The sequence below is a fragment of the Oncorhynchus kisutch genome, linkage group LG13 (genome assembly GCF_002021735.2).
Source record: "Oncorhynchus kisutch isolate 150728-3 linkage group LG13, Okis_V2, whole genome shotgun sequence".
Taxonomy (NCBI): Eukaryota; Metazoa; Chordata; class Actinopteri; order Salmoniformes; family Salmonidae; genus Oncorhynchus; species Oncorhynchus kisutch.
Window position 1 is genome coordinate 47,626,420 of NC_034186.2, and position 12,190 is coordinate 47,638,609.

Sequence of the window (12,190 nt, forward strand, 5' to 3'; positions counted from 1 at the left end):
TTTGAATAAAGCATTATGTTTCTTAACTTAAACATAATTCTGGCTCCGTGCTGTTATCGCTGTAGTTGTAGCCATTTTGAATTGTTTAGCCTATTTCTAAATTCTTATTTCTGTGCTCTTTGTTCAGTGTCTCACTAGCCTGCAGATTCACCATTTCTCTCTAGATTCCATTCCAAATCCATACCAATGGATTTAATTTTTAGATGTTTGACCTTCCAGTGGATTTTTATTTAGGTTCCAGTTTCTGCTGAGGAGAGCCAACTATGAATATGCACACCACCACATTTCCTCTGTTTGTGGTGATGATTCTAAACTTGACCTGTTTTGTGGGTGTTGTTCAATTGAGTGATAGTCACATAACTAATGCTCTAACTGTGCTGTGATGTCACATCCACAGGGCTTTCTGATTGGTGCACGGCCCCAAAATGCCTGCGAACCCATTGACCCGCCCCCTATTCGGGACAACCTCACTGGTGCCTTCATCGTGCTCATCAAGCGCTTCGACTGCAACTTTGACATCAAGGTAGGGTGCATCGCAATCACACAAACCTCCCCATGTGGTATATAATTTGTTGCCCCGAAGTTGCTAACTACGTACACAAGATTAGACATTTTGGCATCCGTCTAATGGTTAGGGTAATCTGATCCTAGATCTGTGGTTAAAGGTAGTTCCTACCTAAAGGCTCCCTTATGGTCTATAATGAAGTTGCCTGTCATTTAAAAAATATATATATTTTATTGAACCTTTATTTAACTAAGAAAGTAAGTTAAGGACAAATTCTTATTTACAATGACGGCCTACCCCGGCCAAACCAGGACGACGCTGGGCCAATTGTGCGCTGCCCTATGGGACTCCCTATCACAGCCGGATGTGATGCATCCTGGAATCGAACCAGGGACTCTCTTGCACTGAGATGCAGTGCTTTAGACCGCTGCGCCACTCGGGAGCCCTGAGTACTGATCCAAAGTCAGTTTCCTTTTTTACCTCCTGATGGAAATGGTTAGGGATGGGATTGGGAAAGCTGATCCTAGATCTATACTTAGGCACAACTTCTACCTCGAGCCCTTCTTACATGCAGCACCAGTACACAGGAAATAGCTGTTGCCCAGTCAGGACTTCCTGTGCTGGCACTGAACCATATTTCCTTCTTTCCAATCCCCCCTTCCCTCCCTCCGCTCATCCCCGGCTTCTCTGGTTCATCTACTGATGTGGTGCATTAACTGGGTGCCCTCAGCAGCTCGCTGCAGAAATGCAAAAGCATTATTGTCGTTTTAACATGGTATGGAAAAGACACCTTTACCTTGCGCCAACATCACAACCAAAGAGAGAGGAGGGCATGGTTCTTTCCCTTTATTAAGAAGGGGGAAAGCATAATTTGTTATTACCAAGTTACAACATTTTATGCATGGCAAATCCACGAAGACTTGAGTGTAGCGGGATATTAGGCCTATTTTCTTCTTCTCAGCAACAAAGGAGCCATTTCGTTTTTACGGTGTGGCGTGCTCAAAGTCGAGAGGAGGAGTTGTTTTCCTAATAAATCCCAGGAGCTGTGGAGAGCACCACTCGATCCATCCAACCTTGAAGTGAGGCCGTGTGCAGCGAACAGGAGTAGAGCGAGGCGTAGAGAGCGAGGAAGTTTGGAATGGAGCAAGAGTGGAAGGATACAAGGAGAGGGACAGTGCATTCGGAAAGTATTCAGACCTCTGGACTTTTCCACATTTTGTTATGTTACAGCCTTTTTCTAAAATGGATTAAATTGTTTTTTCCCCCTCATCAATCTACACACAATACCCCATAATCAGAGTTGGGGAGTAACGGATTACATGTAATCCGTTACATGTAAGGGATTACAAAAAACCGGTAACTGTAATCCGTTACCTTACCAGCTAAAATATTGTAAACAGTTTACAGATACTTTTGAAAAACTAGATGATTACTTCGAGGATTACTTTTAATCCAAGCCTATGGAATTAAAGGGGGGCTTTGATTGCTCAATCTAATTCATTATGATAAAAATAAATAAATCCATAGGTTTAATGGACACATGCTTAAACTTGTATACTTTTGATAGACATGAAGGGGCAATCTGTAGTTGCTACATCAATTTTGGGATTTATATACATTTAGGGTTAGCCCTAACCCTATTTATATATACATATCTCCCATTGATTCTTGAAGAATATAACTTATAAATCCCACATGAGCTTAGTTTAACTGTCACACTCCATGAGAACCCAAAATATAAGCTTGTTTTACAGTAATAACAAACAATTATTTTTATATAATGGATGGTCTGTCCTTGCATCCATAGCTCTGTCTATTTATCTGAGAGTGGTTACATTTCTCCAGGCCCATCCCTCAGCTTTTTACCAAAACAGAGGCAGGGCGACCATTTTGTTATTGTGTCATCTGTGGATTTACCCTTTAAACAGCTGCATATTATCAAGACATCAAAGTGTCACCAACAAAAAGGTAAACAATAGGCCTTTAGCAAATGCAGCATATGGCATTCATTTTTTACACGTAAATCACACTTTTCAGTAGTGCTCAAAGAATGCCATTCCTTGAGCTCATAATTTATTTTTCAACTCCAATCAATGAGTCCAATCAGTCCTCCATGACAACAAAATTATAAACAAAATCATAAACAACAGAGTAGGGCTGGATAATAAAGTCCTTAGCTTTGGGGTCATGCTCGGGTAAAACAATTTGGCTAATCTATACTTCCATATTTCCAAGTGGGGTATAACATTTATTGGAATGACTGGAATTCTGATAGGCTTTGGTTTTTTAATGTAAAGATATCATTTAATCGTATTATTATATGTAGTAGAAAGCGATGGGTTAGAAGAAGCCTACATATCTAACCCATAAAGTAAAATTTAACATCCATATATGGCCAGCTATGTAAACTTTAACATTGATTTATCCTGCAATAGATGTCGTTCAGTTGGTAACATACATTTTTGTCTTCTACTAATGCCTCTTAAGGGGAGAGTAATCTAAAAGTAACATAATGTAATTAGATTACGTTACTAAATTTGGGTAATCCCAAAATTACATGGTCGATTACAATTTTGGACATGTAACTGTAACAGATTACATTTAGAAAGTAACTGACCCAAACCTGCCCATAATGACAAAGCAAATGTAGTATTTTAAGTATTCAGACCCTTTATTCAGTACTTTGTTGAAGCACCTTTGCAGCGATTACAGACTCAAGTCTTCTTAGGTAGGACGCTACAAGCTTGGCACACCTGTATTTGAGGAGTTTCTCCTATTTTTCACTGGAGATCCTCTCAAGCTCTGTCAGGTTGAATGGGGAGCGTCACTTCACAGCTATTTTCAGGTCTCTCCAGAGATGTTATATCAGGTTCAAGTCTGGGCTCTGGTTGGGCCACTCAAGGACATTGAGACATGCCCCGAAATCACTCCTGCCTTGTCTTGGATGTGTGCTTAGGGTCATTGTCCTGTTGGAAGCTGAACCTTTGCCCTAGTCTGAGGTCCTTAGCACTCAGTCTCCCATCCCCATAGCATGATGCTGACACCACCGTGCTTCACCATAGGGATGGTGCCAGGTTTCCTCCAGACATGATGCTTGGCATTCAAGCCAAAGAGTTCAGTCTTGGTTTCATCAGACCAGAGAATCTTGTTTCTCATGGTCTGGGAGTCCTTTAGATTGCCTTTTGGCAAACTCCAAGTGGGCTGTGGTGCCTTTTTACTGAGGAGTGTCTTCTGTGTGGTCCACTATAAAGGCCTGATTGGTGGAGTGCTGCAGAGATAGTTGTCCTTCTGGAAGGTTCTCCCATGCTCCGAGGTGGCATAGCAGTTCAGACGTCTTTTGTCCTCGTCTTGTCGTGTCCTGTATATATATATATTTACAACTTTTTCACATACATTTTATTTTTATTTTCCATCAACTCATCTTCAAAACACTCTCCTGCAACCCGCCTCACCAATGTATATTTATAAAAAAGTATTATTTACCTCAGATCTGTAATCCTCCAAGAAGCTAGCCAGAAACTCCAGGAGGCTGGCCTGAGGCTGGCCTGAAACCAGAAGCTAATCCAGAAGCTAGTTCAGAAGCTAGTTGGCTCCTTTACTGGCAAGTCGTTGGTGTTCAGCTAACCACGGTTTGTGGTCATCGGCTATCCTTTGGCTCGAAAGTCTATCGCCAGTTCTGTACGGCGCAGCGCGGCTCGGAGCGGAGCATACCGGACCAATTTTTCTCTCCATGTCCCTGGATTTCGACTGCTCTCTGGACATTCATGCCCGGATCTCACAGCTAGCTAGCTGCTATCCGTGTGACTGTCGGCCTTCGTCGATTCCGGAGCAAACATCAATTGTTCCGGAGCTAGCGGGCTCCGTCAATCACTCCTGAGTTCCATCAATCGCACCTGGGCTGCAGTCGCCTATCCGGACCCGTTTTGCTGCCTTCGCGGAGCCCCACCGGGCCTTCACAACTGGACTGCCGACGTTATCTACCCGAAGGAGTTATTCGGCTGGCTCCTCCGTCGCGACGTTACCTGAACGCCCATCTGCGGCCTGCTAACCGTTAGCTGTCTTACCGGCTGCTATCTGAATAGACAATCGGACAATTTTTATTTATTTTTTATTTTATTTTATTTATTATTATTTTTTATTATTATTATTATGTTTTCTTCTTGGGCCTCTATAACTATATCTATTGTTTTTATTTTTGTTGTTGTGTGATTTGGATTGATCCCCTCTACCACACGGAACCCCACTAATCTACTGACGGAGCGCAGGAGGTGGCTAACAACAGACCTCCATCCTATGCTAGCTTGCTACCGATGCCCTGGCTAGCTGTCTAAATCACCAACCAACCTCTCCACTCACCGGACCCTTTTGATCACTCGACTAAGCATGCCTCTCCTTAATGTCAATATGTCTTGTCCATTTCTGTTCTGGTTAGTGTTTATTGGCTTATTTCACTGTAGAGCCTCTAGTCCTGCTCACTATACCTTATCCAACCTATTAGTTCCACCACCCACACATGCAATGACATCTCCTGGTTTCAACGATGTTTCTAGAGACAATATCTCTCTCTTCATCACTCAATACCTAGGTTTACCTCCACTGTATTCACATCCTACCATACATTTGTCTGTACATTATACCTTGATGCTATTTTATCGCCCCCAGAAACCTCCTTTTACTCTATGTTCCAGACGTTCTAGACGACCAATTCTCATAGCTTTTAGCCGTACCCTTATTCTACTCCTCCTATGTTCCTCTGGCGATGTAGAGGTGAATCCAGGCCCTGCAGTGCCTAGCTCCACTCCTATTCCCCAGGCGCTCTCTTTTGACGACTTCTGTAACCGTAATAGCCTTGGTTTCATGCATGTTAACATTAGAAGCCTCCTCCCTAAGTTTGTTCTATTCACTGCTTTAGCACACTCTGCCAACCCGGATGTTCTAGCTGTGTCTGAATCCTGGCTTAGGAAGACCACCAAAAACTCAGACATTTTAATTCCAAACTACAACATTTTCAGACAAGATAGAACTGCCAAAGGGGGCGGTGTTGCAATCTACTGCAAAGATAGCCTGCAGAGTTCTGTCCTACTATCCAGGTCTGTACCCAAACAATTTGAACTTCTACTTTTAAAAATCCACCTCTCTAAAAACAAGTCTCTCACCGTTGCCGCCTGCTATAGACCACCCTCTGCCCCCAGCTGTGCTCTGGACACCATATGTGAACTGATTGCCCCCCATCTATCTTCAGAGTTCGTGCTGCTAGGCGACCTAAACTGGAACATGCTTAACACCCCAGCCATCCTACAATCTAAACTTGATGCCCTCAATCTCACACAAATAATCAATGAACCTACCAGGTACCTCCCCAAAACCTTAAACACGGGCACCCTCATAGATATCATCCTAACCAACTTCCCCTCTAAATACACCTCTGCTGTCTTCAACCAAGATCTCAGCGATCACTGCCTCATTGCCTGCATCCGTAATGGGTCAGCGGTCAAACGACCTCCACTCATCACTGTAAAACGCTCCCTGAAACACTTCTGCGAGCAGGCCTTTCTAATCGACCTGGCCGGGGTATCCTGGAAGGATATTGATCTCATCCCGTCAGTAGAGGATGCCTGGATATTTTTTAAAAATGCCTTCCTAACCATCTTAAATAAACATGCCCCATTTAAGAAATTTAGAACCAGGAACAGATATAGCCCTTGGTTCTCCCCAGACCTGACTGCCCTTAACCAACACAAAAACATCCTATGGCGTTCTGCATTAGCATCGAACAGCCCCCGTGATATGCAGCTGTTCAGGGAAGCTAGAAATCATTATACACAGGCAGTTAGAAAAGCCAAGGCTAGCTTTTTCAAGCAGAAATTTGCTTCCTGCAACACTAACTCAAAAAAGTTCTGGGACACTGTAAAGTCCATGGAGAATAAGAACACCTCCTCCCAGCTGCCCACTGCACTGAAGATAGGAAACACTGTCACCACTGATAAATCCACCATAATTGAGAATTTCAATAAGCATTTTTCTACGGCTGGCCATGCTTTCCACCTGGCTACTCCTACCCCGGACAACAGCACTGCACCCCCAACAGCAACTCGCCCAAGCCTTCCCCATTTCTCCTTCTCCCAAATCCATTCAGCTGATGTTCTGAAAGAGCTGCAAAATCTGGACCCCTACAAATCAGCCGGGCTAGACAATCTGGACCCTTTCTTTCTAAAATTATCTGCTGAAATTGTTGCCACCCCTATTACTAGCCTGTTCAACCTCTCTTTCGTGTCGTCTGAGATTCCCAAAGATTGGAAAGCAGCTGCGGTCATCCCCCTCTTCAAAGGGGGGGACACTCTTGACCCAAACTGCTACAGACCTATATCTATCCTACCGTGCCTTTCTAAGGTCTTCGAAAGCCAAGTCAACAAACAGATTACCGACCATTTCGAATCTCACCATACCTTCTCTGCTATGCAATCCGGTTTCAGAGCTGGTCATGGGTGCACCTCAGCCACGCTCAAGGTCCTAAACGATATCTTAACCGCCATCGATAAGAAACATTACTGTGCAGCCGTATTCATTGATCTGGCCAAGGCTTTCGACTCTGTCAATCACCATATCCTCATCGGCAGACTCGACAGCCTTGGTTTCTCAAATGATTGCCTCGCCTGGTTCACCAACTACTTCTCTGATAGAGTTCAGTGTGTCAAATCGGAGGGTCTGCTGTCCGGACCTCTGGCAGTCTCTATGGGGGTGCCACAGGGTTCAATTCTTGGACCGACTCTCTTCTCTGTATACATCAATGAGGTCGCTCTTGCTGCTGGTGAGTCCCTGATCCACCTCTACGCAGACGACACCATTCTGTATACTTCCGGCCCTTCTTTGGACACTGTGTTAACAACCCTCCAGGCAAGCTTCAATGCCATACAACTCTCCTTCCGTGGCCTCCAATTGCTCTTAAATACAAGTAAAACTAAATGCATGCTCTTCAACCGATCGCTACCTGCACCTACCCGCCTGTCCAACATCACTACTCTGGACGGCTCTGACTTAGAATACGTGGACAACTACAAATACTTAGGTGTCTGGTTAGACCGTAAACTCTCCTTCCAGACCCATATCAAACATCTCCAATCCAAAGTTAAATCTAGAATTGGCTTCCTATTTCGCAACAAAGCATCCTTCACTCATGCTGCCAAACATACCCTTGTAAAACTGACCATCCTACCAATCCTCGACTTTGGCGATGTCATTTACAAAATAGCCTCCAATACCCTACTCAACAAATTGGATGCAGTCTATCACAGTGCAATCCGTTTTATCACCAAAGCCCCATATACTACCCACCATTGCGACCTGTACGCTCTCGTTGGCTGGCCCTCGCTTCATACTCGTCGCCAAACCCACTGGCTCCATGTCATCTACAAGACCCTGCTAGGTAAAGTCCCCCCTTATCTCAGCTCGCTGGTCACCATAGCATCTCCCACCTGTAGCACACGCTCCAGCAGGTATATCTCTCTAGTCACCCCCAAAACCAATTCTTTCTTTGGCCGCCTCTCCTTCCAGTTCTCTGCTGCCAATGACTGGAACGAACTACAAAAATCTCTGAAACTGGAAACACTTATCTCCCTCACTAGCTTTAAGCACCAACTGTCAGAGCAGCTCACAGATTACTGCACCTGTACATAGCCCACCTATAATTTAGCCCAAACAACTACCTCTTTCCCAACTGTATTTAATTTTTATTTATTTATTTATTTTGCTGCTTTGCACCCCATTATTTTTTATTTCTACTTTGCACATTCTTCCATTGCAAAACTACCATTCCAGTATTTTACTTGCTATATTGTACTTACTTTGCCATCATGGCCTTTTTTGCCTTTACCTCCCTTCTCACCTCATTTGCACACATTGTATATAGACTTGTTTATACTGCATTATTGACTGTATGTTTGTTTTTACTCCATGTGTAACTCTGTGTCGTTTTATCTGTCGAACTGCTTTGCTTTATCTTGGCCAGGTCGCAATTGTAAATGAGAACTTGTTCTCAACTTGCCTACCTGGTTAAATAAAGGTAAAATAAAAATAAAATAAATAAAATAAAAATCTCCACAGAGGAACTCTGGAGCTCTGTCAGAGTGACCATCGAGTTCTTGGTCACCTCCCTGACCAAGGCCCTTCTCCCCCGATTGCTCAGGAAGAGTCTTGGTGGTTCGAAACTTCTTCAATTTAAGAATGATGGAGGCCACTGTGTTTTTGGGGACCTTCAATGCTGCAGACATGTTTTGGTACCCTTCCCCAGATCTGTGCCTCGACACAATCCTGTCTCGGAGCTCTACGGACAATTCCTTTGACCTCATGGCTTGGTTTTTGCTCGGACATGCACTGTCAACTGTGGGACCTATATATAGACAGATGTGTGCCTTGTGGAATAGATGTGTGGAAAAAGTCAAGGGGTATGAATACTTTCCGAATGCACTGTCAATGAGTGAAGAGTCTAGGCTAATGATAGAAGTACAGTGCCTTGCGAAAGTATTCGGCCCCCTTGAACTTTGCGACCTTTTGCCACATTTCAGGCTTCAAACATAAAGATATAAAACTGTATTTTTTTGTGAAGAATCAACAACAAGTGGGACACAATCATGAAGTGGAACGACATTTATTGGATATTTCAAACTTTTTTAACAAATCAAAAACTGAACAATTGGGCGTGCAAAATTATTCAGCCCCTTTACTTTCAGTGCAGCAAACTCTCTCCAGAAGTTCAGTGAGGATCTCTGAATGATCCAATGTTGACCTAAATGACTAATGATGATAAATACAATCCACCTGTGTGTAATCAAGTCTCCGTATAAATGCACCTGCACTGTGATAGTCTCATAGGTCCGTTAAAAGCGCAGAGAGCATCATGAAGAACAAGGAACACACCAGGCAGGTCCGAGATACTGTTGTGAAGAAGTTTAAAGCCGGATTTGGATACAAAAAGATTTCCCAAGCTTTAAACATCCCAAGGAGCACTGTGCAAGCGATAATATTGAAATGGAAGGAGTATCAGACCACTGCAAATCTACCAAGACTTGGCCGTCCCTCTAAACTTTCAGCTCATACAAGGAGAAGACTGATCAGAGATGCAGCCAAGAGGCCCATGATCACTCTGGATGAACTGCAGAGATCTACAGCTGAGGTGGGAGACTCTGTCCATAGGACAACAATCAGTCGTATATTGCACAAATCTGGCCTTTATGGAAGAGTGGCAAGAAAAAAGCCATTTCTTAAAGATATCCATAAAAAGTGTTGTTTAAAGTTTGCCACAAGCCACCTGGGAGACACACCAAACATGTGGAAGAAGGTGCTCTGGTCAGATGAAACCAAAATTGAACTTTTTGGCAACAATGCAAAACGTTATGTTTGGCGTAAAAGCAACACAGCTCATCACCCTGAACACACCATCCCCACTGTCAAACATGGTGGTGGCAGCATCATGGTTTGGGCCTGCTTTTCTTCAGCAAGGACAGGGAAGATGGTTCAAATTGATGGGAAGATGGATGGAGCCAAATACAGGACCATTCTGGAAGAAAACCTGATGGAGTCTGCAAAAGACCTGAGACTGGGACGGAGATTTGTCTTCCAACAAGACAATGATCCAAAACATAAAGCAAAATCTACAATGGAATGGTTCAAAAATAAACATATCCAGGTGTTAGAATGGCCAAGTCAAAGTCCAGACCTGAATCCAATCGAGAATCTGTGGAAAGAACTGAAAACTGGTGTTCACAAATGCTCTCCATCCAACCTCACTGAGCTCGAGCTGTTTTGCAAGGAGGAATGGGAAAAAACTTCAGTCTCTCAATGTGCAAAACTGATAGAGACATACCCCAAGCGACTTACAGCTGTAATCGCAGCAAAAGGTGGCGCTACAAAGTATTAACTTAAGGGGGCTGAATAATTTATGCACGCCCAATTTTTCTGTTTTTGATTTGTTAAAAAAGTTTGAAATATCCAATAAATGTCGTTCCACTTCATGATTGTGTCCCACTTGTTGTTGATTCTTCACAAAAAAATACAGTTTTATATCTTTATGTTTGAAGCCTGAAATGTGGCAAAAGGTCGCAAAGTTCAAGGGGGCCGAATACTTTCGCAAGGCACTGTATATATGGATTGATGGAGGGAAGAGGTGGAAGTGGGGGAGGGGGTATGAGATGTAAGGAGTAATGGATTCAATGATAGATGTCAAGAGAGATGGAAGAGAGTGAGTGGGAGAGAATGAAAGCTAGAGGGAGATGAATTAATTTGATCTCTAGAACAGGTAGTAATGGCTATAGTGTGTGGGGCTTTCTCTCCCTTGTCCCTCTCCCGCTCCATGCCTTATAAGGCCTTTCTGCATCACACACACACCACACAGCGAGGTGTTCCCGAGGCAGGACTGAAACCGGATGCCCCCCTGCCCTCTCCAGCTCGCCGTGCGTCAGCCAGAGACAAACACGCTAGCACACACACTAGGCCTGACCTCAGATCAGCCTGTTCCATGATACAAACTGAACCCCTTATCAGTCAACATTTCAGACAAACTGATCTAAGAACAGCCGATACCACACTCGGCCAGACATTGGATCACTTAAAGGGACAGTTCAGTCCCAAATCAAAGTGAGTTACTATCCCACTCTTCCCCTGGACCACAGAACAGCAGATGTCAAAGGTTTTTACAAAGCATTAGCAGAGAGTCTGGCTCTAAGATCTGATGTAGAATCAGTCCTTGAATTTCAACTCCTACCTATAGTCAAACAGCACAGAGCCACCGATCCTGACTCAGGATCAGCCAGACAGATGTGTTCACTACAGTAGTTGAGTTACCTAAGAGCTGGGGAGGAACTGGCATGCACAAGAGACTGTGTTCAGGAAAGGGCAGGGATATAATGTAGGGGGACGGACCTTAGGTTTGAGGAGGGGTGTGTGTGTGTGTGTGTGTGTGTGTGTGTGTGTGTGTGTGTGTGTGTGTGTGTGTGTGTGTGTGTGTGTGTGTGTGTGTGTGTGTGTGTGTGTGTGTGTGTGTGTGTGTGTGTGTGTGTGTGTGTGTGAGAGAGAGAGAGAATGGGTTAATGTCTTACGTTGGCCTCCAGGCTTTTGATTGACCATTAATAAATCTCCAATCAAGCAGGTGGGAGGGTACAGAAAAAGGAGATCCTTAAATTACAACCCCCGTCCACCCCCAAAGCTGTACAGCTCCCAGACTTTTAACAGAAGCTCAAATGTCAGAGAAACAAAGCAGGAATTCAGGAATCGATTTTGGCTCAAAATAGGGGAGCAGAGGGAGGTAAAAAAAAAACGTCTGGAAATGTTTCGCAGCAAATGTGTTTTTTTTTTAGCATTGCGCTAAACAGTACCGTGTGATCAAGTGAATGAAAATTTATTGTTTCTGAGTACAATCAGACATAATGGGAGATACAGTAATGCACGCTCTGTTGAGTGTCCGGGGCAGTCTGAGAGCTTGTGAGTGTTGGGTTTGATGTGCCGGGGAAGACATGCCACTCTGTGGGAGTGTATGGTGGTGTGGGATGGGGAGCAAGAGAGCAGGTGATCAAGTGAGGGGACTTCTAGCGTTAATGAGTGAACTGGAGAGTGTACAGTGCATTTGGAAAGTATTCAGTCCCCATCCCTTTATCCAAATGCTGTTACCTTACAGCCTTATTCTAACTCATCAAT

General features: G+C 43.9%; 1 protein-coding gene across 2 annotated transcripts in view; it reads left to right on the forward strand.

The window, feature by feature from the left end:
• The window catches only part of LOC109902254 (E3 ubiquitin-protein ligase RNF13-like), a 98,695-nt gene that overhangs the window by 34,411 nt on the left and 52,094 nt on the right, over nt 1-12,190 (forward strand). For both annotated transcript variants that reach the window (XM_020498463.2, XM_020498464.2), the window contains exon 4: nt 398-523. In XM_020498463.2, the coding sequence (XP_020354052.1) occupies nt 398-523 (126 nt within the window). The remainder of the gene's footprint in view (nt 1-397; nt 524-12,190) is intronic.